At 57.5% G+C, this 26,597-nt stretch overlaps 1 protein-coding gene across 11 annotated transcripts in view; it reads left to right on the top strand.

Moving 5' to 3' along the window:
* Nucleotides 1–21,443, top strand: part of LOC102402191 (maestro heat-like repeat family member 5) — a 28,490-nt gene extending 7,047 nt beyond the window's left edge. For 2 of the 11 annotated variants that reach the window (XM_025264856.3, XM_025264855.3), the window contains exons 5-29: nucleotides 891–974; nucleotides 1,432–1,548; nucleotides 1,931–2,050; nucleotides 2,549–2,695; nucleotides 3,647–3,769; nucleotides 3,858–3,934; nucleotides 4,533–4,668; nucleotides 10,323–10,418; nucleotides 10,920–11,024; nucleotides 11,733–11,868; nucleotides 11,971–12,065; nucleotides 13,190–13,339; nucleotides 13,874–14,028; nucleotides 15,000–15,144; nucleotides 15,322–15,506; nucleotides 15,849–15,986; nucleotides 16,193–16,304; nucleotides 16,553–16,696; nucleotides 17,227–17,403; nucleotides 18,704–18,859; nucleotides 19,394–19,468; nucleotides 19,547–19,669; nucleotides 20,625–20,727; nucleotides 20,858–20,932; nucleotides 21,169–21,443. In XM_025264856.3, coding sequence (XP_025120641.3) covers nucleotides 891–974; nucleotides 1,432–1,548; nucleotides 1,931–2,050; nucleotides 2,549–2,695; nucleotides 3,647–3,769; nucleotides 3,858–3,934; nucleotides 4,533–4,668; nucleotides 10,323–10,418; nucleotides 10,920–11,024; nucleotides 11,733–11,868; nucleotides 11,971–12,065; nucleotides 13,190–13,339; nucleotides 13,874–14,028; nucleotides 15,000–15,144; nucleotides 15,322–15,506; nucleotides 15,849–15,986; nucleotides 16,193–16,304; nucleotides 16,553–16,696; nucleotides 17,227–17,403; nucleotides 18,704–18,859; nucleotides 19,394–19,468; nucleotides 19,547–19,669; nucleotides 20,625–20,727; nucleotides 20,858–20,932; nucleotides 21,169–21,287 — 3,093 coding nt within the window. In that variant the 3' untranslated portion in view covers nucleotides 21,288–21,443. Of the gene's footprint in view, nucleotides 1–890; nucleotides 975–1,431; nucleotides 1,549–1,930; nucleotides 2,051–2,548; nucleotides 2,696–3,646; nucleotides 3,770–3,857; nucleotides 3,935–4,532; nucleotides 4,669–10,322; nucleotides 10,419–10,919; nucleotides 11,025–11,732; nucleotides 11,869–11,970; nucleotides 12,066–13,189; nucleotides 13,340–13,873; nucleotides 14,029–14,999; nucleotides 15,145–15,321; nucleotides 15,507–15,848; nucleotides 15,987–16,192; nucleotides 16,305–16,552; nucleotides 16,697–16,919; nucleotides 18,374–18,703; nucleotides 18,860–19,310; nucleotides 19,469–19,546; nucleotides 19,670–20,624; nucleotides 20,728–20,857; nucleotides 20,933–21,163 lie in introns of those variants that run through there. The other 9 variants (XM_025264857.3, XM_025264858.3, XM_025264859.3 and 6 more) reach the window with 9 other exon arrangements.
* The last annotated feature ends 5,154 nt before the right edge of the window (nucleotides 21,444–26,597 follow it).

The following is a 26,597-nucleotide window of genomic DNA, read 5'->3' as shown; positions in this document are numbered from 1 at the left end:
TCTGCCCCGGGAGGCTGCCCCTCCTGACTCTGCCCCGGGGCCTCAGAGCCCACTCCACCTGCTGCAGTCCTGATATCCCTGACACCTGGGGCATGTTCAGGGGAAGGTTCCCAGAGGCAGGAGGGAGTCATGACGGGCACATGTGAGGGTAGGTGGGTGCCTGTCAGCTGGCTGAGGGCCTGGACCCCTCAGGGAACCAGATCCATTCGCTGCTGCCCCTGGGTCCGTGGGCGCTCCCAAGGACTGGGCAGCGCTGATGCCCCTCTGCAGGACACAGGAGACACTGTGCTCAGGCCTCCTGCTGACCTGGGGGGCGGAGCCAGCTCTTCCCTGACACCCCCCTGCTCCAGCCCTCTGTCCAGTGTGAAGGCCTGGAGGTCGGGTCACGGCAGGGCAAGTGTGCTTACATGGGGGCCGCGGGGGGCACAAGCACAGCTCGGCCCCGCCCCCTGGCTGGTGGCTGACCCACTGCTTGAGAGTGGGTAGAGCGTCCAGCCAGGGGAGCAGCCCTGTGCAGAGGCCCTGATGCCTGGAGACAGCAGCACGGGCTGGGGGCACTCCCTGGAGACAGCGCGAGGCCAGCCCTGCTCACCCGCTATGATCATTGTTTAGCCTCCGTCCTGTGGGTAGCAGGCCATGCAAGGGTGGGTGTGCTTGGAATGAGTCCCTTGGAGGGTTGTTGGAGGGGTAGCAGCCCCCCCACCCCTTACCCTTTCTGGGATGGGTTGTGTGTTCTCTGCCCACCCACGGGGTCACTGCAGTCCCTGAAGACTCCCAGTGGACTTGGTCTCCAGCTCCTGGTGGCAGGCCTGCTGGGCCTGTCTGTCCTGTGCACTCTGGTCTCTGGGGGGCTGGGGGATGGGGTGGCAAGCACTTTGCTCTGCCTGCAGCTTGTGCAGAAGGTGAAGGTGTCATATGCCAGTATCCAGGAGGTCCTGGAGCCCTTGAACCTGGACTTCAGTTCTCTGGAGAAGGTCTGTGCCACGGTCATCCCCAGGCCCTCCCCTCCCCAAAGGCCGACCCAGCCAGAAAGTACTGGAAAGGCTCACACCTTGGCTGCTCCAGGACCCGACCCCAGGGCAGGAGAGGTGGCCAGGCCTCAGGGACGTGGGCCTCGGGGCACTAGCACCCCTGTGGGCGCAGCCACTGCGCGCAGCCCGTCCGGGCCTGGGTCTGCCTTGCCTGCACCTCCCAGGCCCTGCGCTCTCGCAGCGCGGCGATGCTGGTCCGTTCACATCATGCTGCCTAGTGCAGCACGGGCTTCTAGAAGATTCTGAGTGCAGCCTCCACCCCACCTGAGGAGGAGTGGGGGGCGGAGGGGCCTGGATCTGCCAGGGGTCCCTGAGATGAGCGGGCCGGGAGGCTCAGCACGGAGCTCGGAGCGGGCGCCCACCAGCCCCGCACAGAAGGTGCTCTCTCCCCCTGCCCTAGTCCTTCCTCTTCCACTTGTACGGCGTGATCCTCAGGGAGAGTGCTGACGCCAACATGGTGAGGAAGCACGTGGTCCAGCTCCTCGAGCTGTCCCACCAGTCATCCAGCGACCGGGAGGTGGGTCGGAGGCCCCAGGCACCCCAGCCCCTCGGGCTCCCTCAGGCCCTGGGCCGGGCCCCCCCTCGCTCACCTGGCTGCTGTGTGACCGAGGTCCACGCCGCCCTCCCCATGGGGACTCGGTGACTCTAAGAGCACCCCAGCCCTTTTGCAATAAACACAGGGGCCACCGGTGCAGGCGCTGACTGTGCGAGTGGGGACTGCCCAGGGCATGCCCAGGCTGCATCCTGGCTGTCAGCCCCCGGGGTGCAGGTTATCTCGGGCAGGTGGAGCAGCCCTGCCAGCCCTTCAGCAGGCTCGGGCTGCATCCTTGGGAGGGGCGGGTGGTCTGCAGGACGCTGCCCTCGGGGACGGGCTCCTGAAGGGGTCCTCTGGCCCCCAGGGTATCTCGCTGGCCATCGGCATAACGTCCAGCTCTCACCTGGAGCAGGTGTGGGGCAGGCTGGAGCACCTGGGCCGCACCAGGTTCCTGAGGTCTGCCCCCCTGCCCCTGGAAAGCCAGGTAGGAACAGTGGTGCGGGGATGGGGAGGGTGGGGGCCTGGAGCGTGTCCCTGGTCACTGGTGCTGTCTGAGCCTCAGTTTGCTCATGGAACCTGGGGAGGCGAGTGGTCCCATCCAGCCACCTCCCTGAAGGGCTGGAGCGGGGAGACTCACGCCTTCCTGTCCTGGCCGGCCAGACCGATGTGAGCCTTGCCCCGGGGGCCCCACACAGGGGGCTCCAGAGCCTGGGTTAGGCTAAAGGTCAGGGGCCGAGGAGCCTGCTCTGACCTCAGGCAGCGTGTACGGCCCTGGCCACGTCCTCGCTAGGGCGCCAGGCCTGGGGCCACGCTGAGTGGCTCCACTTTACCTGCCCACCCTTCATGGGTGCCTCCGCTCAGAGAAGACGGGCTGCTCTAAGGGGCTGGGGTCCTGGCAGGGCGGGTCGGGGGAGCAGAGGGCTTAGCGGGCCCTTCTCGCTTCCCGTGACCCCGCTTCCGACTGTGCTCCCTGCCGCGGCAGCTGGAGCCAGACCTGCACTGGAGGTGGGTGAGCAGCACTGCCCTGCTGTGCTACGGGCAGATGGCCATGCACGGCGGGAAGCAGGTCCTGCCCTGGGTGGACAACATCGCCTCCAGGATGGTGTACTACTTCACCTGCAGCAGCCACGTGAGCCCTGCCGGGCTCTGGGCGGTGGGGAGCTGTGAGCGTGTGTGCGCGTGCATGTATTGTGCGTGTGTGTGCGTGAAAGCGAGCAAGCCAACCCTTCCAATGTCCAGTCCTCGTGTCCACCGCCTTGCCCTTCAGGTGGTTGTACTAATGGCGCCTGGAAAGCAGGGCCTGGTGGGAGTCGGTTCTGAAAACGGGGAGCAGGGGCTGAACGTGAGGCGTGCTGGCGGCGGCTTCCGTCTCCAGGGCTTTGTGTCCTTTCCTCACCAGCAGCTGACCTCTGACCCCGGCCCACTCTGAACCCTGACCCTGGTTGCACACTGAGTGCCGACCTCGACCTCAGCACGACTTTTAGACCCTCACTTCTTTTTCTCAAAAATGTCACTGCGTGAGAGCAAGGATGGGTCAGTGCAGACTTCCGACGGAGGGCTCCAGGCCTTTTAAGCCAGGCGGTGTGTGTGCGTGTGTTCTGTGTATGTTGTATATGAGGTGTGCCTGTGGTCTGTGTGTTGTGCGTGCCATATGCAGTTTGTATTCATGTAGGTGCACTAGGGCTTGCTGTGTGTTACATGTTTTGCAAGCTGTCAACGTTGCATGTGTTATGTGTGTTATGTATGCATATGGGCAATTTTTGTACATGTGTGCGTTTTGTGCGCATGAGGCTGTGCTGTGTATATGTGTGGATGTGCATGGAAGTGGATATGCTGTGTGTATAGTGTGTGTATTGTGTGTGTAGATGTGCTAAGAGCTATGTTGTGTATGCTACGTGCATGTGCTGTATGTGCGTCGCACGTGTGGTGTGTGTGCTGAGGGTGTGTCCTCTGTACCGTGTCTGTGTAGCAGCGCTGTGTGCACTGTTCGCTGTGGGGTGCTGCCTGTACCCGGGCCAGGCAGGGTGAATGACGGCTCGCCCTGGGCCCCGGCGGGGCTCCGGTCTGTCTGCCTGGGCAGGACAGCACCCTGAAGGCGAGCTTCCTCTCGGCCTCCATCATGCTGGTGAAGGCTCTCAGTCAGGAGAGCAGTGCCCGGAGCTACAAGTTCACGCAGACCCCGGAACTAATCCAGTGTCTCCTGGTCAGTGACCCCGGGGGCCTGTGCAGGGTGGGAAGGCCGGGCAGGCAGGTGGGCACCTCCCCCATGCTGGCTCCCTCCCGCCCCCCAGTGCATCCTGGAGAAGGAGCCCAACTTCCTGGCCAACCTCTTCCGGCAGAAGATCATATTGGTCATCATGGAGCTGAGGTAATGTCTCTCGGGGTCCAGGAGCGAGGACAGCCAGGCCTCTGAGTTCAGGTGGGGGTCAGTGTGCAAGGAGACAAGAAAGATGTGAGTGAGGGCTAGAGCGGTGGGCCTGGCATCAGGGGCTGAGCGGAGCCCAGGGGCCACGGGGTCAGGGACAGGTTTCCCTTGCTTCTCATCAAGGTCAAGGTTGATAACAGTGGCACAGACTGAGCCCTGACTCTGCTCAATGCTGAACCCTGACCCTGGTCACACATGTTACATGTTTAGCCCTGACCTTATCATATACTGCGCCCTGACCTGGTCACAGTGACCTCCGGTCACACTCTCAGTCCTGACCCTGGTCACACTCTGAACCCCACCCTTCTCACAAATTGACCCAGATCCTATTCACAGTGTTGATACTGACCCCAGAATCATCCCTCAGTTTTCTCACAACAAACATCACTGAGCTCAAGAGAAGTGAATGAATGAGTTGGGATGGCCCTTCCAGTCCGATTGAACTTCGTGTTCCCCTCGGCACCCCACCCTCACCCTCACCGAGCCAGAATCCCTTCCCTCACTTTGGATGGTGTCAGCCTCTGCCGGCTATCTCTTCCAGCCACTTACGGCCCCGACTCAAACCCACGGTCAAGTCCAGAATCTTGCAGACCTGCCTGCAGAGCTTGTACAACCTCCCACCCGTGGAGATGCTGAAGACCAACTTGCCGCCGCTGGAGCTGGCCCCGGACGTTGTGGTGACTGCCCCGCTCCTGGGGTGGTGGTTCCGGGTGCTGGGCCACATGGGCGAGTGCGGGGAACAGAGCAGAGAGCCCCAGGCTCACTTGCTTTTCAGCCCAGCTTCACGCAGACTTGCTTTGACCTTGGAAAAACCCTGGATCTTTGGGCTCAGCCCCCTCAAATGGGGCTCTGGTCTCCATGCCAGTAGTGTTCCATGAGAATCAGAGGGTGCTCGGGCGAACGCACAGCCGGAGAGGAGCGGCCAGGCGTCCCTCAACCCAGGCCCCGCGTCTGCTCCGCGTGGCATCTGCTCCCAAGGCTCCGCCCCTGCCTGAAGCACATGCTCATCACTCCACACACCTCACTCAGACTCACCTGCATCCCTGGGCACACCTGTCACAAGCCCTGCCTGGAGCCGCTGCCAGCACGGGCACCTCCTTTTAAATTTCAAATTAGTGTCCTTGCTAGTTTTTTACAAGGGGATTGTAGGTGCACAGAATCAGATGATCATAATCCTTGGTTGTGATAGACTCCTGCTGTCGGTCCATGTTATCAGGTTTAGGTATTTACAGTAACAAAACATGTTACCCCAAACCAAAGCTAGTACCTTGACGATAACCTATAAGTAACCGTATATTCCCCCATCTCATCTCCTGCCTCCTACAGCAACAGTTTTAAAAAGTTAAAGTCTAGTTGATGGACACTACTGTGTTAATTTCAGGTGTACAGCAAAGTGATAGTTTTATATATATGTGTGTGTGTGTACGTGTATATATATACATACATGTGTGTTCTATATTATATACACACATGTAGGTACACATGTACATGTATGCACATACACACACATACATATAATATGTGCATGTTATATGTATATACACACGCATACACACAGATTATTTTCCATTGTAGGCTATTACAAGATATTGAATATAGTTCCCTGTTCAATAAGTAACTCTTCGTTGCTTATCTACTTTACATATAGTAGTTTGTGTCCGTTAATCCCATACTCCTCATTTGTCCCTCTCCCCTCCCTTCCCCATTTGGAAACCATAAGTTTGTTTCCTGTAGATTCCGTAGGGTTTGATGCATGGCTTCTGCGAATAAAGGCAGTTGACGTCGTCCTCTCCAACCTCGACGCCTTTTTTGCCTCATTCTCTACTTGCGGCACACCCTAGGACCTCGAGACTGTGCTGGTCAGCAGTGACGAGGGTGGACGCCCCGTCTTGCTCCTGATCTGAGGGGGACACTCCTGTCTTTACATTCAGGCATGCTGCTAGCTCCTTGTCAGGGTGAAAGCTTCCCTTCCCTTCCGAGTTCACTGCGAGTGTTTATGAGGATGGAGGTTGGGCTTTGTCAGATGCTTTTGCTACATCTACTGTGATAATCGATTTTGATATATTTTCATTTTCACTTAGTTCAAATACTTCCTAATTTCAGTTTAGATTTTTAAAAAAATTTGGTCTATGACTTATTCAGAAGTACATTAATTAGGTTCTAGTTTAATCTTTTTTTTTTTTGTCAAAGAAAACACTTTACAGAAGTGTGACTCCTTTAAAATGTATTGGCCCAGATCACAGGCTATGTCGGTGAACATGCAGGGCGCACGAATGGGCCGCGCATCCCGCCGTCCCTGGGGTCGCCCACAGACGCCAGCTAGGTGAAGGGAGGGGGGCGCGCTGCTTAAATCTGCTGTGCGCTCACCGAATTCTGTCTCCTGTCAGTGACTGAAAGGGGTGTGGACACCCCGCTACAGCTGTGGGTGGTCTCTGTCCTGCAGCCCCATCGAGTTTGCTTTGTTCATTTTGAAACTCAGTTCCCCTTGAAGCTTGGTTCCACACACACTGTGGACACGTGTCCCCCCGGGGCGCAGACCCCGGCGCCCTCGCGGAGCAGCCATCCTAACTGCGGGCCTTACTCTCTCTGGAGTCAGCCGCCTGGTGTTAGTGTGGCCTGGATGTGGCAGCGTCACAGGACTTGTTCCTGTTAACTTATTCGTGTCGTAATTTAAGGTGTCTTTTTTTTTTTTCTGCAGGAAGCATGCAGTTGGGTCTTACTTTTCTATCCAATCTGCCAACCTTTGCCTTTAACAGGGGATGGTCATGTTAAACTAACTACACATCAAGATAGTTGGGTTTCCGTGACCATCTGACTGCTGGTTCCAATTCGTCCTGTATCTTTTGTTACTCTTTTTCTGTTAAGTTTCCATTTTCTCTGTGTTTTGGGCTCATTTGGAACAGCTCTTTGTTATCTTACTGGTTATTTCAGGGCTTTCTGCAGACATCTTCAGTCCATTGCTGTGCACTTCAAGTCATGTTACCCCACTTCACATGTGGGGGCTCCCAACGCCACCCTGGCTCCCCCAACCCCTGTGCTCCAGTGTCATATGTTTCCACACATGTTACCAAAGCATTGATATTCTTCTTGCTTTAAACAGCCAGTTATCTTTTGGGCTTCCCTGGTGGCTCAGAGGTTAAAGCGTCTGCCTGCAATGCGGGAGACCTGGGTTCGATCCCTGGGTCAGGAAGATGCCCTGGAGAAGGAAATGGCAACCCACTCCAGTTATCTTTTAGCAAGATTTAAATAATGAGAAATGTGTCTCATATTTGCCAACACAGTTCCGTTTCGGGAAGCCTTTATTCCTTTTTGTAGGTTCAGATATTACGTTTCCATCCTGCATGAAAGTCCTTTCATCCAGAGACTGGCCTTTCAAAGATCTGACAGTTCCAGCACCTTGGCTGTCCTCTATCTGAAAAGGTCTTTATTTAGCTTTTGTTAATGAAGTGCATTTTCACTGGGTATACAATTCTAAATGGACAGGTCCCTCTTTTTTGTTTTAGTGCTTTACACACTTGACCACTGTCTTATCACATAGTTTTATCCCAAAAAATCTGCTGCCATCCTTAACTTTGTTCCTCCAATAACAGGTCTTTTTTCCTTTGACTGTTCAATTGCTTTTTATTTTTTTGACACTTCCTCCTTAAGACCGCTTTTAAGCAATTCTGTATGGTAAAGCTTTTGTAATTTTCTTCATGTTCCTTGTGCTGGGAGTTTGTTGAACATCTGGAACTGTGGACTTATACTTTTCACCAAATACGGAGGAGTTTTGGCCATTATTTCCTCACACACTCTCTTCATACACCCCACCCCACGTCTCGGATACGTCCTCCAGTGCACATATGTTAGACTGCTGGAAGTCGCCCTGCAGGTCACTAATATTCTGCTTACTTTCTTTTTTCTACCACTTTGGAACTAGAAATATATTTTTGTCTGGGTCCTATGTTTCAAATTTCACTAATCTTTTTTACTTTGATATCTCATCTGAATTTCATCCCATGGTGTGTTTTTTTATCTTATACATTTTGGTTTTCATCTTTAAAAGTTCTATTTGCATCATTTTTTCATATCTTCCTTGTCTTTATCTTACAAATTCAATCTTTCCTCTAGTTTATTAACATGTGGAATAAAGTTATAATAACTGTTTCAATGAGTTTGTCTACTAACTCTATTATCTGTCATTCATGGGTGGATTTTGATTAATATTTCTCTTTCAATGTGGGTCATGTTTTCCTGCTTCATTGCATACCTGGTAATTCTTAAACAGATGCGAACCATCATAAATGAGGTTTGTTAATGTGCTGTAAATTTCTGTATTCCTATAATTATTGGGGGGCTTTGTTATGGTACACAGTTAAATTAATTGTAACTCTAAACTCTAAACCTTTTCAGACCTTTAAAAAAAAAACCTTTGCTGGTAGGCTAGAGCAGCACTGATTCTGGAGCCCAATCTGCCTCTAACATACCTCTGGACTCTGCCCTCTCCCCATGAATTAAGACATTCTCTACCCAGGCCAGTGTGTGCAGGCCCAGTCCCAGCATGTAGCTCTGGGGGCCTTCTCTCCCATCCTGGGTGGGGGGGGTCCCACCTTCACCTGCTGGACTCGAGGGGACCCTCTGTTCTCTGTGCACCTATCCCCTCCCTGGTTCTCTGTCTTGTGGATGCCAGCGGCCTTGACCTGCAGTGACATACCTCCATTGGGAGGGGGAGCAGAGGGCAGATGGACCCGCCTGTGCTGGGCCCTCGGGCCCCAGGGTCTGAGGGGAGAGGTGCTCGTCACCTCTTTGATGCCCATCTTCCTCTACAGCACTTAATAGCAACTCAGTCTCAAAGTTGTTTAGGTGTTTATTTTTCTTCTTCAGTCAGTTCAGTTCAGCTGCTCAGTCATGTCTGACTCTTTGCAACCCCATGGATTGCAGCACACCAGGCTTCCCTGTCCATCACTAACTCCCGGAGCTTGCTCAAACTCATGTCCGTTGAGTTGGTGAGGCCATCCAACCATCTTATCCTCTGTCGTCCCCTTCTCCTCCCGCCTTCAGTCTTTCCTGGCATCAGGGTCTTTTCAAATGAGTCAGTTCTTCGCATCAGGTGGCCCAAATATTGGAGTTTCAGCTTCAGCATCAGTCCTTCTAATGAATATTCAGGACTGATTTCCTTTAGGATGGACTGGCTGGATTTCCTTGCTGTCCAAGGGACTCTCAAGAGTCTTGTCCAACACCACAGTTCAAATGCATCAATTCTTCAGTGCTCAGCTTTCTTTATAGTCCAACTCTCACATCCATACATGACTACTGGAAAAACCATAGCTTTGACTAAACAGACCTTTGGTGGCAAAGAATTGTCTCTGCGTTTTAATAGGCTGTCTAGGTTGGCCATAGCTTTTCTTCTGAGGAGTAAGCGTCTTTTAATTTCATGGCTGCAGTTACCATCTGCAGTGATTTTGGAGGCCCACCCTCCAAATTTTTCTCCTTAGAGTTTTACAAAACGCTCTTGCTTCTCTCCGACTGGCCAGGGAGAGGCTCGTGATCAGGAACCAGGCCTGCTTTCTCCTGCTGCCTCCTGCAAGTGGTGTGATCCACGCTCAGTACGCTCCCACTGAAGAAGACAATGGATGCGTGGCTACTGAGCTGTCATTGCAAGGGTGCCAATTGTATTTCTGGTTCCTATTTGCATTACAGCATAGACTGTCTCCTTTGAACCTGAGAAATCTTTGGTCCCAGGCGGCAGATTGCAGCATTACTATGCAGAGGAACAGCCACGGTTCCCTCACTTCAACCAGGCTTTATTGAGTGCTTGCCACTGTCATTCCCACCACTTGGCGTGTTCACATGGCATGGACCACAGTGACACAATCACTTACTCATTCAACAGTCACCCAGTGGCTCCTAATGCCGAGTGCCGGCAGGTCTGCGGTCGCCACCACACGAGTACTGGGGCAGGTCTGCGTATGGCTTTGAGTCTGAGTTCAAATATCTGGGAACATGCGCCAAAAAATGTTCCCAGGGAGAAGCAAGAAGGGGAGAGGAGAGAGGGCAGGACTCACCCCGGGACATGGGTTTGAGCAAATGGAGGACACAGGCTGTGGAGACCGGATCTGGGAGGTGGGAGGGCCACAGGGAGCTGTCCAAGGAGCCAGAGTGGGGCGCTGCCTGCCCCCCGGAAGCACCCGTGGCTCGTGGAGCCCTGCTTCCTCCTGGGGTCTTGGAGGCAGATTTAATACCGCCACAGGCTATAACACGAAGAGTTGGCATCTGTGGGGGCACCCTGTCTGTGGTCATCCCCGAGGTGCCTGGTGGCGGCCAGGCTGACCGGCTACTCTCTGGCCACCAGGCACTGTACCAGAAGTCCATGCAAGCGCTTGACCTGCTCCTCCAGGCCTTCATCTCTGAGAATGAGAGCATGGATGAAATCTGCTTCCTCCTGCAGGTGAGGGCTCCCAGTGCCCACCCCACCCCGGGGGCCACCCAGGGAGCGTCCCGCAGGTGGAGAGCCAGGAGGGCAGGTCAGCCAGTGTGCCCTGCACATGTACCCAAGTGCTGGGGGTGTTCACCTCTTCCCTCAGAATAGTGCGGACCCTGCAAGGAGCAGAGAGGCCCAGTGCCCTTACCTCCAGGAGCCCCAGGGCAGGGAGGATCAGCCCCTGTGGGCTCTCCCGCAGCCTGGAGAGGCTGTCCCTCAAACACCATCCTCCCTCTGCTCCCCCTGCACAGCCCAGGGCCTAGGGGGACACCACTCACCCCCAGAGCCTTGGGAGCCCCGAGGGGCAGTCATGTGGCTTCACCCTAGGGTGCCAGGCTACTAGACAGGTAGGAAAGGGTAATATGCCTCGTAGGCTGTGAGCCATCCCAGCTGCGCCCCACGTGGGTGGGAGCTGGGCAGGAGGGCGGGCCCGCAGGCTGAGGTCCCTGGCTCTGGCCTCCACCCCAGCACACGGAGCCCTGGCTGAAGTCAAGCAAAAGCTATGAGCGGAAGCGGGTGGTGCAGTCCATCTTCCTGCTCCTCAAGTATGTGGCGGACTACGTGAAGCTCAGCGTGAGTGCCCCGCCGGGCCCCCACGCTGCCTCCTCTTGACTCCCGCAGTCCCTGTCCGCTGAGCACAGGGATGCTTGGCGGGCGCTGGGGCCCAGACACCCTCCCACCAGGAGCCCAGTCCTGGGGTGGAGGTCGTGGTTCAAATAGAACAGGGACGACCTGGATGGAAAGGCTCCCCGTGAGCAAGACTGGCAGGAAAGAGGGGGAAGCCGGGGGCTACCTGGAGCCCTCAGGCAAGGCCCAACGGAGAGGGCAGTGTTTGAGGATCGGGCAGCCGATACAAGGACCCTCTGGAGGAGCGCTTAGCTGAGAGCTCTCAGCTCCAGGACCAGTAGGGCGGGGGGAGCCAAGACACAAAGGCCTGGAGGGAAGAGGACGGGCCCTGGTGTGGTCACTCCACCCTCAGCCAAGGCCCCAGGCTGCTGAAATACAAGAGTAAACAGAAAACTATCCCAGAGCAGCCAGCAGGAAAGAGTGCACACACAGAGGCGGGCACACACGCACACAGGGAAGGAAGGACAGGAAGTCCACTAACTTCCGGTCAGAAGCAGCGAGGAAACAGGGGTCCTGAAGGTGAACAAGGGCCCCTCTGCAGACGTGGCGCCAGCACCCAACCCGTGAGACGCTGAGCACAGGAACCGGCTGAGAGCCGCAGGGCTGGGAGGGACAGTGGAGGCCGGTCCCCTGCTCACTGCACACCTCCCCCAGGAGGAGGCCATGCCCTCAGGGCTGGGCCGCCAGGTGGGCCTGCTGCTGCTGCTATGGCGGGACAGGGACCAGCTCACCCAGAGCCACTCCCACCAGTGCGTCTACCTCTTTGTGCAGCTTCTGATCCAGCAGAAGGGTGAGCCGTGGGGCCAGGGGAGGCCTCCCTGGTGGTATGGGGGGAGGGTGTCGTCTCCCAGGCTGCAGGAGGCAGGCCTCCTGACCCAGTGTCCCACCGCAGGGAGCACGGCGGAGTTCATGCATCTGAATAAAATGAAGAACTTTGAAACAAAGGCTCACAAAGATTCAGAGCTGAAGTTCTACAGTTTGGTGAAGGTGAGGGCTGGGAAGGCTGGAGGGTGCTGGCAGCTGGCCCGGGGCTCCTGCAGAGCCCTGGACTGCCCAAGAGCACAGGGCTGGCCTGCCCATTTCACAGATGGGGCCAGGGGAGGGACTCTGCAATCTGGGCAGGGGTCAGGTTAGCAAGCGCCCGGTCCCCAGAGCTCTTTCCAGGGAAGTATCCTGTCTTTCTTCCCCTTAGAACTCCACCCCCACCCTGCTCACCCAACCGTGACAGGGCCCCTTAGGAGACACAGAGTCTGTGGTCTCACAGACATTTACAGAACCTCCCTTCCCAGCATCCTCTCCTTCTGGCCCCCCGTGGCCCCCCACTAGGGTGACAGCTGGCCTTAGCACCCCCATCCCTGGTTAGGGCAAGCAGGATGGCTGGTCTCCCTTCTCTCGCCCCCTCTGCCCCCCGATCCCCACCCAGATCACATCCTTGGGCTCAGCTCTCCCTTTGAGTTGGACTGGGATTCTAGGGCTTGGGTTTGAGTCCAAGCTCTGTGCCTCACTGGTTGTGTGCCCTGGTGGGTCGTCAAACTTTCTATGCCGGTTGTCCCACCTTCCGAGGGAAGCTCACCGAGCCTGGAATCCAGCCACTCTCAGCACAGGCTGGGACGGGAGCACGGATGTCCCTGAGGACCCTCCCCAGAGGCTCACAGCCAAGAAGCCCATCCCTCTAGTGGGTTCCCCAGAGGCGGGGCCAGGGCAGGAGTCCCAGCGCCCTTGATGGAGGAGTGGGGAGGGCTGAGCAGGGAGTGGCCAGAGTCGGCCTCCCCTCTATCCCAGGCTAGGGGTGGAGCACGGCTGCTCGCTGACTCTGCAGAGCAGTTTCCCAGAGAAGGGGCAGCTGTGAGCTTGCAGCGGCCACATTTCTGGCTACTGAGCGGTGGTCCATGGCCTGTGGAGGCCAGCCGGGCCGGCACCAACAGCCTGCTGGGGGTAGGGGTTCAAGTGGGAACCTCCTGGGGTCTCTGCAGTCTGTGCAGCTGGTGCTCACTCTGTCCCTGGGTAAAAGCACAGCCCAGCTTCGTCTCTGAGCACACACGGGGACGGCCGGGACGGCGGCTGACTGGGGGAGGACCCCTCGGCCCTTCAGCCCGGCCCCTCTGCTGCAGACCTTGGACGAGCACCTCACGGTGGCGCAGCACACGCAGCTCGTGCTCACGCTCCTGCAAGGGCTGTGCAGCCACGACTCCCTCAACAGCCACCTGGCCTCGGAGCTGCTCCTGACCATCATGGAGGACCGCAGCATCAAGCCAGAGCAGGTGGGCCACCAGGCGGGGGCCAGGCACACACCAGGCCTCTTCACCGAGGCCCCCTGGGCCCTGGAAGCAGGAAGTCCTGAGGCTGCTCTTGGCCATCAGCTCTGGTCGGCAAGGCTGAGCTTCAGCCAGGCCCAGGGGTTCCCACCTGGCTGGACTCCTCAAGGTCCCAGGCCCCTGCCACAGGCAATCAGAGGGGCACCCTGCCTCTGTCGCAGTCTTGTCCAGCAAGAAAGAGAGAAGGGGGCCCCACCCCTGCCAAGATTTTAACTGCCCTGGTCTGGCTCAGCCAACCTAGTCCACAGCCCACTCGGAAAGTCACCTTCTGCAGCGACGGCCAGGCCCACTGGCCCCTTGAGCTGTTGTCCATTTTCACACGAGCCTGCAGCAATGGCGGGCTCAGCCCAGCTGGGGGCATCCCCCTTGGGGCCTGCACACGTCCAGACACCCCACTGGCTGCAGGCGGGGATGCCCTCCTGGAGGAGACCAGGCATGGGGGCTGCTCCGAGGCTCTCGTGGCCCACCCTCCCCGCACAGGTGGCCGAGATCCTGCAGGAGCTGTTTCAGGAGCTGCCCTACATCGTCTTCACGAGCATCCTGCAGACCACGATGAAGGCCGTGACGGTGCTGGGCACGCAGCACACGCAGCAGACCGTCGAAGTGATGCTGTCCCTGTGCCCTCCCTCAGAGAGGTAGGTCACTTGCACCCATGGCCCAAAGGTGAACATCCGTCCATCTCCGTGGTCCACCCTCCAGTCCAAAGACACTTCCCGAACTGACTCGGTTCCTGGGAAGGCAGAACTGCCCACGCACTTCAGCCCGACCCCACCCACTGCCTAGACTCCAGAGCCAGGGCGGCCAGGGGTCTCTGAAGATGCGCCACGCTGAGGGGCTAAGGCAGAGTGTCCCAAGAGGGGCCCCATGGCATGGATGCATCCCTTCAGGCTCAGAGAGCTCCCAGGAACCAACCTGCAGAGGGCGGGGAGGTCAGCTGGGGAACGTGACAGCACTAACGAGCCCCCAGCAGCTCCCGCCGCTGCCCAGCCCTGAGCACACCATGTCCCAGCCACCCCCTGGGCTAATGCAGGGTTTCCAGGAGCCACACCGTGAGGGCCATGGCGTCATGTTAGAAACACAGCCTCCGGCCAGCCCCAGGGTAGCTGAGTCAGCAGTGGGATTCTAACCTGACTTGAGTGGTGTGTGAACTCTGAGGTCCAGGGGTGCTAGAGTCACAGTGCCTCCTGAAGTATCTCGGGGAGCAGCAGCCTGCTGTGGGGTCAGCTGTGTCCCCCGACACTCACCCCAGGGCTCACCTGTCCCCCAGGCTGCTGAGGGGTGCACCCTGCTGGGTATGAGCCCCACTTTACAAGTGAGGGGACAGGCAAGAGAAAGAGAAGGTTTGCTCACATCCTGGGCAATGGGATACGAGGCGGGGTTGAATGTGAATATTGGGGAGAGCCAGCCCAGACAGAACTTCAAGCAGGGCCCCCCCCACCATGGGTCACCGGAAGATAGCTGCTGGACCCCAACCCCCAGTCTAGGGGCTTCCCTGATCCTGCAGAGCCTGGCTACCTCCACTGCCCTGCTGCCCTGGGGTCATGTCCCAGTGGCCCCTCACCCAGAGTGGCCAGCCAGCTGGTGGGACTGATCCCTGCCTCCCCAGGCAGGTCATCCCCCTGTGGAAGGCCCTGGCCACCAACAGCCGGCTGGCCCGCAAGGTCATCACGCTGCTCTACATGAAGCTGAAGCTGCGGCCCCCCCGAGAGCTCATCAAGGTCCCGGTGCAGGCTGAGTTTGTTTCCCTGCTGGTGAGCCCTTCCCCTGCACCCCAACCCCTGCAATGGAGTCTGACATCCGGGGGCCCTGGGGAGGCCAGGGTGGTCTGGCAGAGGGTTTCCCTGGATGCTGAGTCCCAGGATGGGGCCAGCTCAAGGCTGGCACCAGACCCTCCTCAGGGACCAAGGGCAGTGCCTGTCCTGCTACAGGCCCTGAGCACCATTTATGAACTCCTCTACATACATGAGTACAAGGCCACGGTGCGCTGGGCCTTCGCAGGGATCCTCCTGGGCCTTCTCACCCAGCTTCACTACCTGTTTGAGCTGGATGTGGTGGAGGGCATGTCCGACTACCAGGAGGAGGCCTTGGAGGCCAAGGCCCTCAGCCCCTGCAGGTGAGATGCAAGACTCAGCCTCTGGGCCCAGCCCCCTCTCAGGACCCCAACCCACACCTTCTTTCTGGCTCCTTCCACTCACCCCTAGAAGCCCTGGTGGGCAAAAGGACCAGGGCTAAGGGCTGGGGACCCACCCAAAAAGGATGAGCTCTGGTCCCACCTGGGGGTCCAGGGTGGGGAGCAGGGGACTGAACAGCAGACCACGACCAGAAGGGCAATTCCTGCAGGAGGGGCACGTGGAGGGAGGCCGCTCACACCACCCAATTGGGAGAGCGCAGGTTATGCTGGAGAAGTGGACCCTTGTCCTCTTTCACCCCATCTCAAGACCCTTCTTGCCCCTAGGACATGCCTGGAGGCTCTAAAGGGTCTCTTCTGGACCACCAATTACTGGGAGGTATTTGCCCACCTCAAGCTGCTAAGGGGCTGGGAGCTCTTTGAGCACCTGGAAACCTACACCGAAGGGGTGACCCTCCTGGCCAGGTAAGCTCCAAGCCTGGGAGGGGCCTGCCCCAGACCACACCGCTGATGGACCTCCCCGCCCTCCGAAACTCCTTATGGGACCCTGTACTCCAGACTGAGTCACCTGGGCCATCTCCCTGAGTAAGGAAGGTCTGTTGCGGTAGAGGGGTCCCCTTGGCCAAGGAGGGAGACTTCATGTCCCCTTGTCTGCCTCCTCCATCTCACAGGGCCATGGCCCACTACGACTGTGAGGTCAAAGCGGTCTTGGGGCAGGCGGTCATCTTCCTGAAGAGCCCTGAAGAACGGGACAACATCGTAGCCATCCTCATCATCACAGAGGTCAGCCCCTTCCGGCCACGCCTCACCTCGGCCCCTCACCAGTGCCCTCTGGCCCTCAGGACAGAGGATGGACTTCCATCCCTACTCCTGAAACACAGGCCCCATAGCTTCCGCCTCCCATGTCAGGTCTACTTGCTGCCTGGAAGCGCTGCCGTGCCTCTAGCCCCGCTGTCTCATGCCAGGCTACGGGCCCATCTCCCCTGGCAGCCGTAAGTAACTGGCGAGCTGACTGTGCCGCCCCTGCCTAGTTTCTCAGTGGCCAGGAGCTCACCCAGTACATGTCTCGGAGAACCATAGACAGCTTCCTGAACCTGGGCCTCAACAACCCCAACCCGCTGGTGAGGGCCATGAGCCTAAAGGGCCTCAGCAGTAGCCTCATGCAACCTCAGAAGGTGAGGAGGGAGCAGGGCAGGGAGGAGGAGGGCGCGGTAGAGAACAGCCTCCGCCTAGGTCACCTCGGAAGGGGTGGATGAGGAAGGCGCAGCAGGCCGGGGTGGGGCAGACGGAGAGGGCTGGGGTCACCCTGCTGCACTGCGCAGCGCCGCGGGTCCTAGACTTTCTGGACCAGAAGGGGCTCAGCGACTTTGAGGTCCGCGACCCCGGCCTCCTTTCCAGGTAGACACCCCTCACCAGAGGCACTCCTGCCAGGTCGTCCGTCCATACTCCACCCAGACACCGAGAGCTCACACCTACCTCTATGGGGACGCCCTTCCCCCTCCTGCCCTGTGGGCCTCCGGACACACGTCCTCCTCCAAGACCCCGGCTGGGGGCTGGGGCCGGGTCTCCACTGGGCGCGAAGGGGGTCCAGGAGTGCGGAGGAGAGGCGGCCTCAGAGGGGGACTTGGCCTGGGGAGGTGGCGCCAGGGGAAGGGCATCACGGAGGCCGCCGAGCGGGCCAGCGGGCAGCCGCGTCTCCCGGCAGGTGGTCCTGCTCCGGAACCAGTTGACCAGGCTGCTGGACAGCTTCCTGAAACCCCAGCCCCAGGACCTGCTGGGCCTGATGGAGATCCTGGGTGACGTCCTGCACCACCTGGGTGCCCAGGGCGTCGGCGCCGTCAGCGTCAAGATGGCTCAGCACCTGCTGCCACTGTTTGAAGCCGTGAGGAACCTAGTGCCCAAGCCTGCCAATCAGAACAGCCAGAGCCGCCACACCCCACGCCCACCCCCACTCCTGCCAATCAGAGCAGCCAGAGCAGCGAACACCCTCCAATCAGAGCAGCCAGGGCGACTAACTCCTACCAAGCCAGAGCCGCCACACACCGTCGCCCACCCCACCCCTACCAATCAGCAGCCACAGCAGTGAACACCCTCCAATCAGAGCAGCCAGGGCAGCTAACTCCTGCCAATCAGAGCAGCCAGAGAGGTTAACCCCCTCCAATCAGAGCAGCCGAAGCTGCTGCTCCTGGCGTCGTGGATAACGTCCACAGGTGGAGCCCAGCGGGAACCTGGCCCAGGGCAGGACGGTTCTGTGAGGCCTTGAGGCTGCCTCAGAGATAGTCATCCTCATTCCTCACCCAGAAGTGGCGGTGGGCTGGGAGCAGAGGGCAGGGCCCACCTAGGTTCACATGTAGAGAATGAGTGAGAGCAGGGTAAATGGTTTCAGGGGTTCTGAATAAAGGAGAGGCTTAAGAGTGGTGAGGCCTGAACTGAGGCAGGGCCGCTGGGCCACCAGAAGGACCTCAGGGACGGCGGGCACAGTCCTCAGGGACTGTGTGGTGGGGGGGGGGGTGGGTAGGCAGACTGCCACCGTTCACGCTGTGTCTAGGAGACCTCCAGGGCTGCTGTCCCAAGGTGGTCTAATGAAGCTGGAGGAACTGGGGCGCAGAGTAGGATAGTGGGGTTCAGCACTCAGTGTGGCCCAAGGACAAAGGCGCTATTGTCAGCCCCTTGCCATGAAAGGGGAAACTGAGTCATGCACTGAAGACTTGCTCAGGGTCACAGGGCTAGCGGGTGACGGAGCCGGCTCCAGGGTCTGTGGTCTAACCCCCGTCCCAGTCTCCCTGGGACTTGGAGGTGTGGTTGCTGGCAGCCCAAGGCCCCCAGAAAAATAGCACAGGAGAAACACCGGGGTAAGAGGCCAACCCAGCAGAAGGCGGCAGCTGTGGGAGGGGGCGGCAGGAGTGGGCAGCCAGGAGAGAGGGCAGCCGGCCGTTGTGACCCATGCTGGGGCAGCCCAGGCAGCAGGGCCGGGGGGTGGAGGGAGGGGTTCGGCTCACCCTGTGCTGAAGAGAGCAGGCATGATGGCACCCACTGGCCACTGCCATCGCTGGGCTGGAATGGAAGGTGAGAGGTGGGTGGCAGCAGGCAGGGCAAGTGGCCTGGTGGGGCTGGGGCCGCAGTGGGGCATCGGGCGCCGGCAGATTGCCTGGCTGAGGGGAAGACCTGCCCGTCTCTGGCAGGAGCAGGAGGGCGTGCGCAGCGGAGCCATCTTCCTATACGGAGATGTCATCTACAGCGGTGGCAAGAAGTTCCGGCAGGCGCTCAAGAGCCATGCCTTCCAGGCCCTGGTGCCCTTGCTCTTCCACCTGGCCGACACCTGCCCTGAGGTGGTCACGGTGAGTGGTCTGGCATGCCTGTCTTCGTCAGCTTGGGTTGCGGTTGTAAGCCGCCACTGGCGTTGTCGCCGAGATCCAGAGCCTGGAAGGCCAGCGCCCTTAGGCCGCCCTCCATGGTGTGTGGATGGCCGTCCTCTCCCTGTGGCCTCATGTGCTGGTCCCTCCTGGGTGCCTGTGTCCTGATCGCCCCTCCTTATCAGGACACCAGTCACACTGGATCAAGGCGGCTCTCAGACCTCGCCTTAACTCAGTCACCTTCCTAAGGACCTTTTCTCCAAATACATTCATACCCTAAAGTCCTGTTGTTTAGGACTTCAGTACATGGATCTTGGTGACACAATTCTGCCCATCACGGGGACACAGGGACTCTCTAAAGGAGTCGCGAGACCAGGGTCCACGGCTGGTGGGGGCGGGTGAGCAAACGGCCAACGCGCTTTCCTTGGGTGCCTAGCCCCTGAACTGGGAGACGCACTCAGGGTTGGGAAGGAGGCCTGGATGGCCAAGGCACCGCTGGAACCCTCCTGTGAATGACAGCAGGACACCCGCGGGTCTCGGGGAGTGAAGACTGCCGCGGGGCCCCACTTCCTGCCGTGGTGCAGCTCCCCTGAGGTACAGCTGGGCGGCGGTGCTTGCTGGGCCCGGGAGGGCGCAGTGCGGAGGTGGTGACCTGTCTCTGGGCACCCACAGAAGACAAAGTTAACCTTCCTGCGCTGCGCCATCCTGCTGAAGTGGGAGTTCCGGAAGGAGCTTTTCAGCAAGTTGGCCTGGGGTCATGGCCCAGGCGCTGAGAATGACATCTTTATCTACATGGTGAGATGCTGGCCCCCCCCGGGGGAGTGGCAAGGAGGCAAGGGAGGTGGAGACGGGCTGGGTGCAGACAGGGTCCCCTGAGGGGTTCCCAGAGTGGGCGGGGCAGATGCCAGCACTCCCTCAGGTGCCCTCGCCTCGGTCCTGTGGGTGTTTATTAAATGCTGGCTCCGTGTTGGGTTGGAGGCTTCAGCCTCTGGGAGGACGCTGTTGCCTCTCTGCCATAGCACTCAGGGCCTCCAGGGTGGGCCACGCAGGAGACCACACCCCTGCCACAGGTCTGGACCAGGGGGCCCTGCCGGCAGCAGCCCCACACTGCTGTGGAGGGGCCCCGGGGGACATGGCAGCCCCTGACGTCCCAGTGTGCACGTTGGGCAGGCCCTGTAGGTCCCAGCACTGGCAGTGGGCCAGACTCCCACCCAGCGCGGAGGAGATGTGTGCAGAGGTGGACGTGGATGGGCTGGAGAGAGCAAGAGACACCACAGCTCCACAGCTCTATTCTGGGCCTAAGGCGATGCCTGCCCTGGCCGTGGCAGCTGCAGGCTCTAGGCGCAGACAGGGCCCTGCTCCCTAGCATGGAGGAACAGCAGGACACCAGATCCCCGCACATGCCCCTCTGAACAGAGGAGACCCGCAGACCGCCCGCATCCTGTGGGCTCACCCTGTGGAGCCCAGAGTGCTCCCAGAAGGGGCAGAGGCCACTTCCTGGGAGACATCTGGACCGTAGGAGGGAGGGGCGACCGGGAAGCAAGGTCCCACCGGAGATGGGCCTGAGAAGGGCGGTCTGGCAGAGCTCAGCCCTGCCAGGGCTCCAGATTGCCTGCCCTGGGCCAGCCCTGGACCAGCCCTGGACCCAGCCCGGGGTCACGGCCCTCCCGGTTCCAGGCTTGGAAGGCAGGGCCAGGGAGCATGAGGGCCACCGCCCATCGCCCACCCGTCTCCTTCCCCACCACCCCAGGTAGAGAGCAACTTCAGCAGCTACCACCAGTTTCTGATGCAGGCGCTGGCGTACCTGGACAGCCCCAACAGGCGCCTGAAGCTCACGGCCATGAAGTTCATCGGTAGGTGTGGCCATCGCCCAATCCACGTGAAGCTACACTCCCGGGCCCTGAGGTCCACTTGGTCTGCCAGCCGGGCACCTGCCCTGTCCTTGCCTGCCTCCCTCAGCGGCCCTCCCCCTCCCCCCTGCAGGGGGCATCCTGCAGGACTACTTCACCGATCTCTGCTTCTACCTGAAGAAGGGCGACGTGAAGACCCTCAAGAAGTGTAAGTGCAGGGCCACCCTGAGCCACATGGGAACTCCCCTGATGCTGGAACGGCCTCAGCCCCTCCCCAGGGTGGGCCGTCATCTTCCTCTTGAGAACTGATTCCAGGACAGGCCATGACCTACCTCACACACACACACCCCACGTGGGCCCTGGGGACAGGCCGTGACCCCCCCATACCGCTCTGATGGAGCCCCCGGAAGGGCAGTGTCTTCAAAGACCGGATTCCCAGGGCAGGTCCTGTCCCCTCCCTCTGCGCCTGCCCTCCACACCACGGCCAGCTGCGCCGCGGCTGGAGGACCATTGGGTCTCTGCTGCAGACTTCGAGATGCTTAAGGAGGACCCGGACTCCGTGAGCCGTAAATTCTACAAGCACTTCTCCGAAGACGTCACTGAACTGTCCCAGTATGTGATGATCTTCTGAGTCAGTCTGGGGCTGTCAATGTTTGCAGTTGGTTTTGTTGTGTTGTGTTTTTTTGGTTCTGTATTAAATATGAGGAGTTTCTTCTGGCCTCCTTGGGCTCTTCCTACCCTGAGCCCTCCTGATGCCCCCTCCTCAGCCAGGGCCTGGCAGCCTCCCCTCCAGACCCAAATGCTGACTGGCCCTGGACTTCAAGGGCTGGCAACACAAGGTCCTCAGCATCTCAGCTGGGCATCTCCTTTGGCTGCGTGAGCCAGGCACTCCCCCGAGGGCACTGGGCCTGGAGCCTCGGGGGTTGCCTTGGCACCCCCTCCTCACCCCTCCCCGGCCTTTCCAGATCCCATGATGCTGCCTCCCAACTGCTAGAATCTTCCATGTGTCTCACTCTGGTCCAGGCCCTGAGCTCCCCCCTTCCTGTGCCGACCCTCTGCTATATGGGCATCCCACCCCTGCCCATCCTGCCCTCAGGAACCTGTTTAACTCTGAAGTGTGGCCCTGGGACCCTTGGCAGTTTGTTTCCCACCTTCCACCGCCTTTCGGCCGAGGCCTTCCCTCTGCCTCTGCAGAGTCTAGGGGCCCTGCCCAGCCCTGTCCAGGGTGGCCATCCTTCCCAGTCCAGATTTTACCCCTTCCCCTTCGAGGTCTTCCCTCCTGCCAGGGCCTAGGTGGGGGCCTCTGGCTGAGCCCAGCGAGGACCCTGAACGTCAGCAGTTGTGGGGAGGTGGTATGGAGCCACAGGAGCCAAGGGCAGAGCGTGTCTACAGAGAGAAGGGGGTGGGCAGTGCGGAGTGCTCCCAAGGTTGGGGGTAAGGAAGGCAGAAGGACGCAGGTCTTCCCAAGGTCACTTCAGGGTCGGCAGGTGGGACAGACGATAAAGGGAGAGAGTCCAGCCTCCATGGTGTGCAGACTAGATGCTCTGAAGACACCTCCCACCAAAATACAACCGGATCTTGGATAAGTTACAATAACTGTACTTTTTAATACATGGCTGCTTCTCAGAATCAGTGGTGTGAACAAGTGGAGAGCAGTCTGACCCTTGGATGACTAGAATACACATATCTGATGACCCAGCAATTCCACTCCCACATTTACAAAACAAAGAGATCCTTGTGCAAGTCCGAAAGTGCAGAGCGGTGCTTGTGATGGGGGGGACATTTGAGACGTGGACACGCAGACCACATCCATCTCCCTTGGATGTGACAATGAGTTTTTAGATAGAACACAAAAGTACAATCCATGGAGGAAAAAATGATGCTAATTTTTTTTAATTAAAAATATTTTTTTAAATTAAAAAACTCTGCTCTACAAAAGATACTGTTGAAAGATCGAAGAGACCAGTCAGAGACTGGAAGACAGTACTAGCAAAACACGTATCTGATAAAGGATGTCTAAAACATAATAAGGAACTGAAACTCAGCAATGAGAAAATCAACACTTCCGTGTCCCTCTCGTGTGATGGTTGTGAGGGTCTCAGTCCAGACCTCACCCCAGTCTCACTTGGCTGTGAGAGTCATATGTTGTTGAAACTCATCAAATGTTTAAAATGGGTGATGCTTATTATATATACATTATATCTCAATAAAGTTGGATAAAAATATAAAATTCAAGAACGCACATCACAGTTTCTACGCACAGAGAATGTTGTTATGTATAGCTTCATATAATCTGTGATACACATTCAGCAGTATTTTTTATTAAAAGAAACCATGTCAAGAAAGAAAAAAGAGAAATAGCAGATCAGATGCACACATAGCAACCCAGATGGATCTTTGAGGAAAAAAAAGCTTAGTGGAAAAAAAGTGAAAAACAAAATCGAGATATATAGCAATATAATTTAAATAAATTTAAAATATGTACCTTTTATTACTGTGGTTATAGAAGATGTTCACATTACAGGAAGCTTGCGAAGGGTATAAGGAACCTCTATACTATCTCGGCAACTCTCCTATAAGCTTATTTCAGAATAAAAAGGTTTTAGAAAACACTTTTTTTTTCTCCCTAAGAGCACTTACAAACAAAAAAGGCACATTAACTAAATTAGAGTAGTTGCTTATAGGTTGGTGGGAGGATTATGGGGGTAAAGAAGAATAAATAAACACATTAATAAGCCAGAGTGGGACTTGCGTGGGCAGTGGTGATAACGTGCCAGACCTTAATCCTCTGTGGAAAGAAGAGTTTACCATCAACAGATTGAGGGGCTTAGGAAAACATACTCCAGGAGGAAGGAATGAAACCTAAAATACCCTGGTGCGATAGGGTGATTTATAATAAGAAACACACACGTGGTCTTCTTCCCTCTTCTGGCACAGAGTGCCCCAAACCCTTGCAAGGTCATAAGTGATGAGGTTGAAAGAGTCTTTCTGCATGTCAAAGAGGTAGTTTCTGGACCCACCAGAGGAGAGGGCTGGCTGCCAGGAGAGTTAACCCTGGGACCAGAGGGAACTGTGAACCTACCCCCGGCTCTGGGGAGGGGAGAGGGGCTGGAGGTGGCATCTACGGCTAGAGGCCAGGGCTTTAATCAATCCTGTCTCTGTGATGAAGCCTCCATACAGCCCAAAGGCAGGGATTTGGAGAACAAGTGATGATGGAGAAGAGAGACGGTGGGAGCTCTAGCCCTTTCCCCACACTTTCCCTGTGCGTCCTCCATCGGGCTATTCCTGAACCTTGTCCTGTTACCATAACCAGTGATGCAGCGAGGACAATGCTGCTCTGAGCTCTGCGAGCAGCTCTGGCATATCCACCGAACCCAGGCGGGGGCCTGGGAGCCCTGAGTCGCAGCTGGTGCTCAGAGGCACAGGTGACTACCTGGACTCGAGGCTGGCGTCTGAAGCGTGTGTGGAGGGAGTAGCCATGTGGGCTGAGGCCTTAACCTGTGGCACCTGATGCTGCTGCAGAGAGAGGGTCAGAGCTGAGCTGAACTGGAGGACAGCCAGCTGATGCATAGAGCACGGCCTGTTGGTGGTGTGGGAGAAACCCCCCATGTACACCCATGAATTGGAATTGGTGTGGAATCCAGTTAAGTGGTGAGCCAAGAGACTGTTATACACATAAGTAAATATAACCAAATGCTGTCTGTTTTTAAAAAAGATAATGCCATGCCTGCGTGCTTAGTCGTGTTTGACTCTTGGCGACCCTTTGGACTGTAGCCCGCCAGGCTCCTCTGTCCATGGGGCTTTCCAGGCAAGAATACTGAAGCTGGCTGCCATTTCCTTCTCCAGGGGATCTCCCCAACCCAGGGATCAAACCCACATCTCCTGTGTCTGCTGCGTGGCAGGTGGATTCTTTACCCGCCGGGCCATCAGGGAAGCCACAAAAAGATAATAATATCTAATTAAAGGCAGTAGAAAAATACAGAATGAAAATAATAGAAAATATTACCATGTAAGCCCCAAGAAAGTAAGTGTTCCAAGGTCCTTGTGTTGTATGAAAGGGGGGTTAATATATTGATAAAATTTGGTTCTTAAGTCAAATAACTGGTTATATTTCAACATCTGAAAGGTAAGCTGAAAGGAAATAGAATCTGTATAGTTTACCAACAAATAAAAGATAAAAGTGGACTAAAAATAAATGTGTTAAATGTAACCACTCCAAAAATCAAGAAAGAGGGTTTTGTTTTGTTTTGTTTTTAAGTAGAGTGAAAACAGGACAAATATAGAACACTAAAGAAGATGGGGAAACAAGTCCAAAGATGTTGGTAATTACAAAAAATATGATTAAAACACAAAGCCCAGAGTCTGTTCTTTATAACCGAAAGACAAAAGAAAAGAGAAGGCACAGTTCAAACAACTGGGCACTACAAAGGGACCCAACTAGGCTCCTCAGAAATCAAAAAGATGAGAACAAGATGAGCAATTCAGTTCTAATACATTTGAAAATGTAGTTGGGATAGGTGGATTTCTAAAAATATACAGCGTGCTAAAAGTGACTAAGGAAGAACTAGAAAGCCTGACTAGTTCTATAATTTAATGCTGATGAGCAGGACTAGTTAAGGGGAGACGGGGAAGAGTCGCGTGAAGCCAGGGAGGCAGATTCCTGGAGACGGAGGTGGAGAGGGAGTCAGGGTGGGTGTGGGTCCCGGCTGGAGGAGGAGCGAGGAAGCGAGGTTGCCCTCCCGCCTGAGACCCCGTCGGGGCCAGGCCGGGGTCCGGGCGAGATGGGTCTCCCTTGTGCCCGGGGCCAGTGCTGCGTTGAGAGCACAGCAGCTGCAGCTGAGACCCGTCAGACCACTGACTCGTTCCTGCGACTCCAGGCAAGTTGCCCAGCCTCCCTGCAGGCCAGTCTCCTCTTCTGCAAAGGGGGATGTTAGTAACAGCGCCGGATGCCTGCTGTCCACCCTCTGTCCCGACAGGGAGTCTTGTGAAGGCTCAGGTCCTCACTGAGGGCTACTTCAGGGAGCCCTGCACCCACCGCGACAGTCCCTGCAGGCCTGGGGCGCACGGCGGGGGCAGCGTCGATGGGCCACAGAGAACACTGGAGCAATTTGCCCGGACTGAGCCCACCTCAGCCTCGACAGTCCAGAGTGGCCCCTGCCCTGGGCGTGGGCTTCCAGTCTGCAGCCTGGCCCCCGCCTCGGCCTGTTCTGCTCACTCCGCTTACTGTGCTGTCCCTCTCCCCAGCACACGCCCGGAGGCAGGTAGAGGTGGCCTGTGCAGCCTCCCTGTGTGCTCTGGGGGGCCTGCTCCCCCAGGTTCTCTCAGTACCCCAGCTGTTGGGAGAGCAGGCCTGCTCTGAGGGGGACCAGACCCCCAGGCCAAAGCCACCTGACTCTGGGGACACTCAGGACTGGGGAGGGGCAAGGACGGGGAACTCCAGCCAGACTGAGGCCGGAAGAGTCTCTCTCTCCTCCCAAGGGCTGATACCCCATCAGCAGCCTCTGAACCTGTGTTCAGAAGGCCCACCTGGGTGCCCAGCTACCCACCCCGCCCACCTGCAGGCTCAGCCTGTCCCCTCCCTGGGGGGATCACGTCCCTCTTCTGGTTGCCTGCGCTGCTCTCAGGGTCCCACCCTCTCCTCCTAAGAATCAGCACCCAGCCCCACCCGTCCCTCCCCTTCCCTGCCCTTCACCCCTACCCACCCTCCTCCAGCCCAGAGCTGGCCTTTAGCAGGGACCGGGGTGGAGTCTGTCAATCGCTTCCCCACTAGGGGCTGGGGGCCTCTGAGCCTGGAAAGGATCTCAAGGAGTCTGGAAGGACATAGGAGCGAGGCATGGCACGGGGCCGCAGACACAGAGAGCTAGTGAGTGGAC

The sequence above is a fragment of the Bubalus bubalis genome, chromosome 15, assembly GCF_019923935.1.
Source record: "Bubalus bubalis isolate 160015118507 breed Murrah chromosome 15, NDDB_SH_1, whole genome shotgun sequence".
NCBI classification, from domain to species: Eukaryota; Metazoa; Chordata; class Mammalia; order Artiodactyla; family Bovidae; genus Bubalus; species Bubalus bubalis.
Note: the sequence above shows the minus strand (reverse complement) of the source record. Positions and strands in the feature narration are given on the sequence as shown.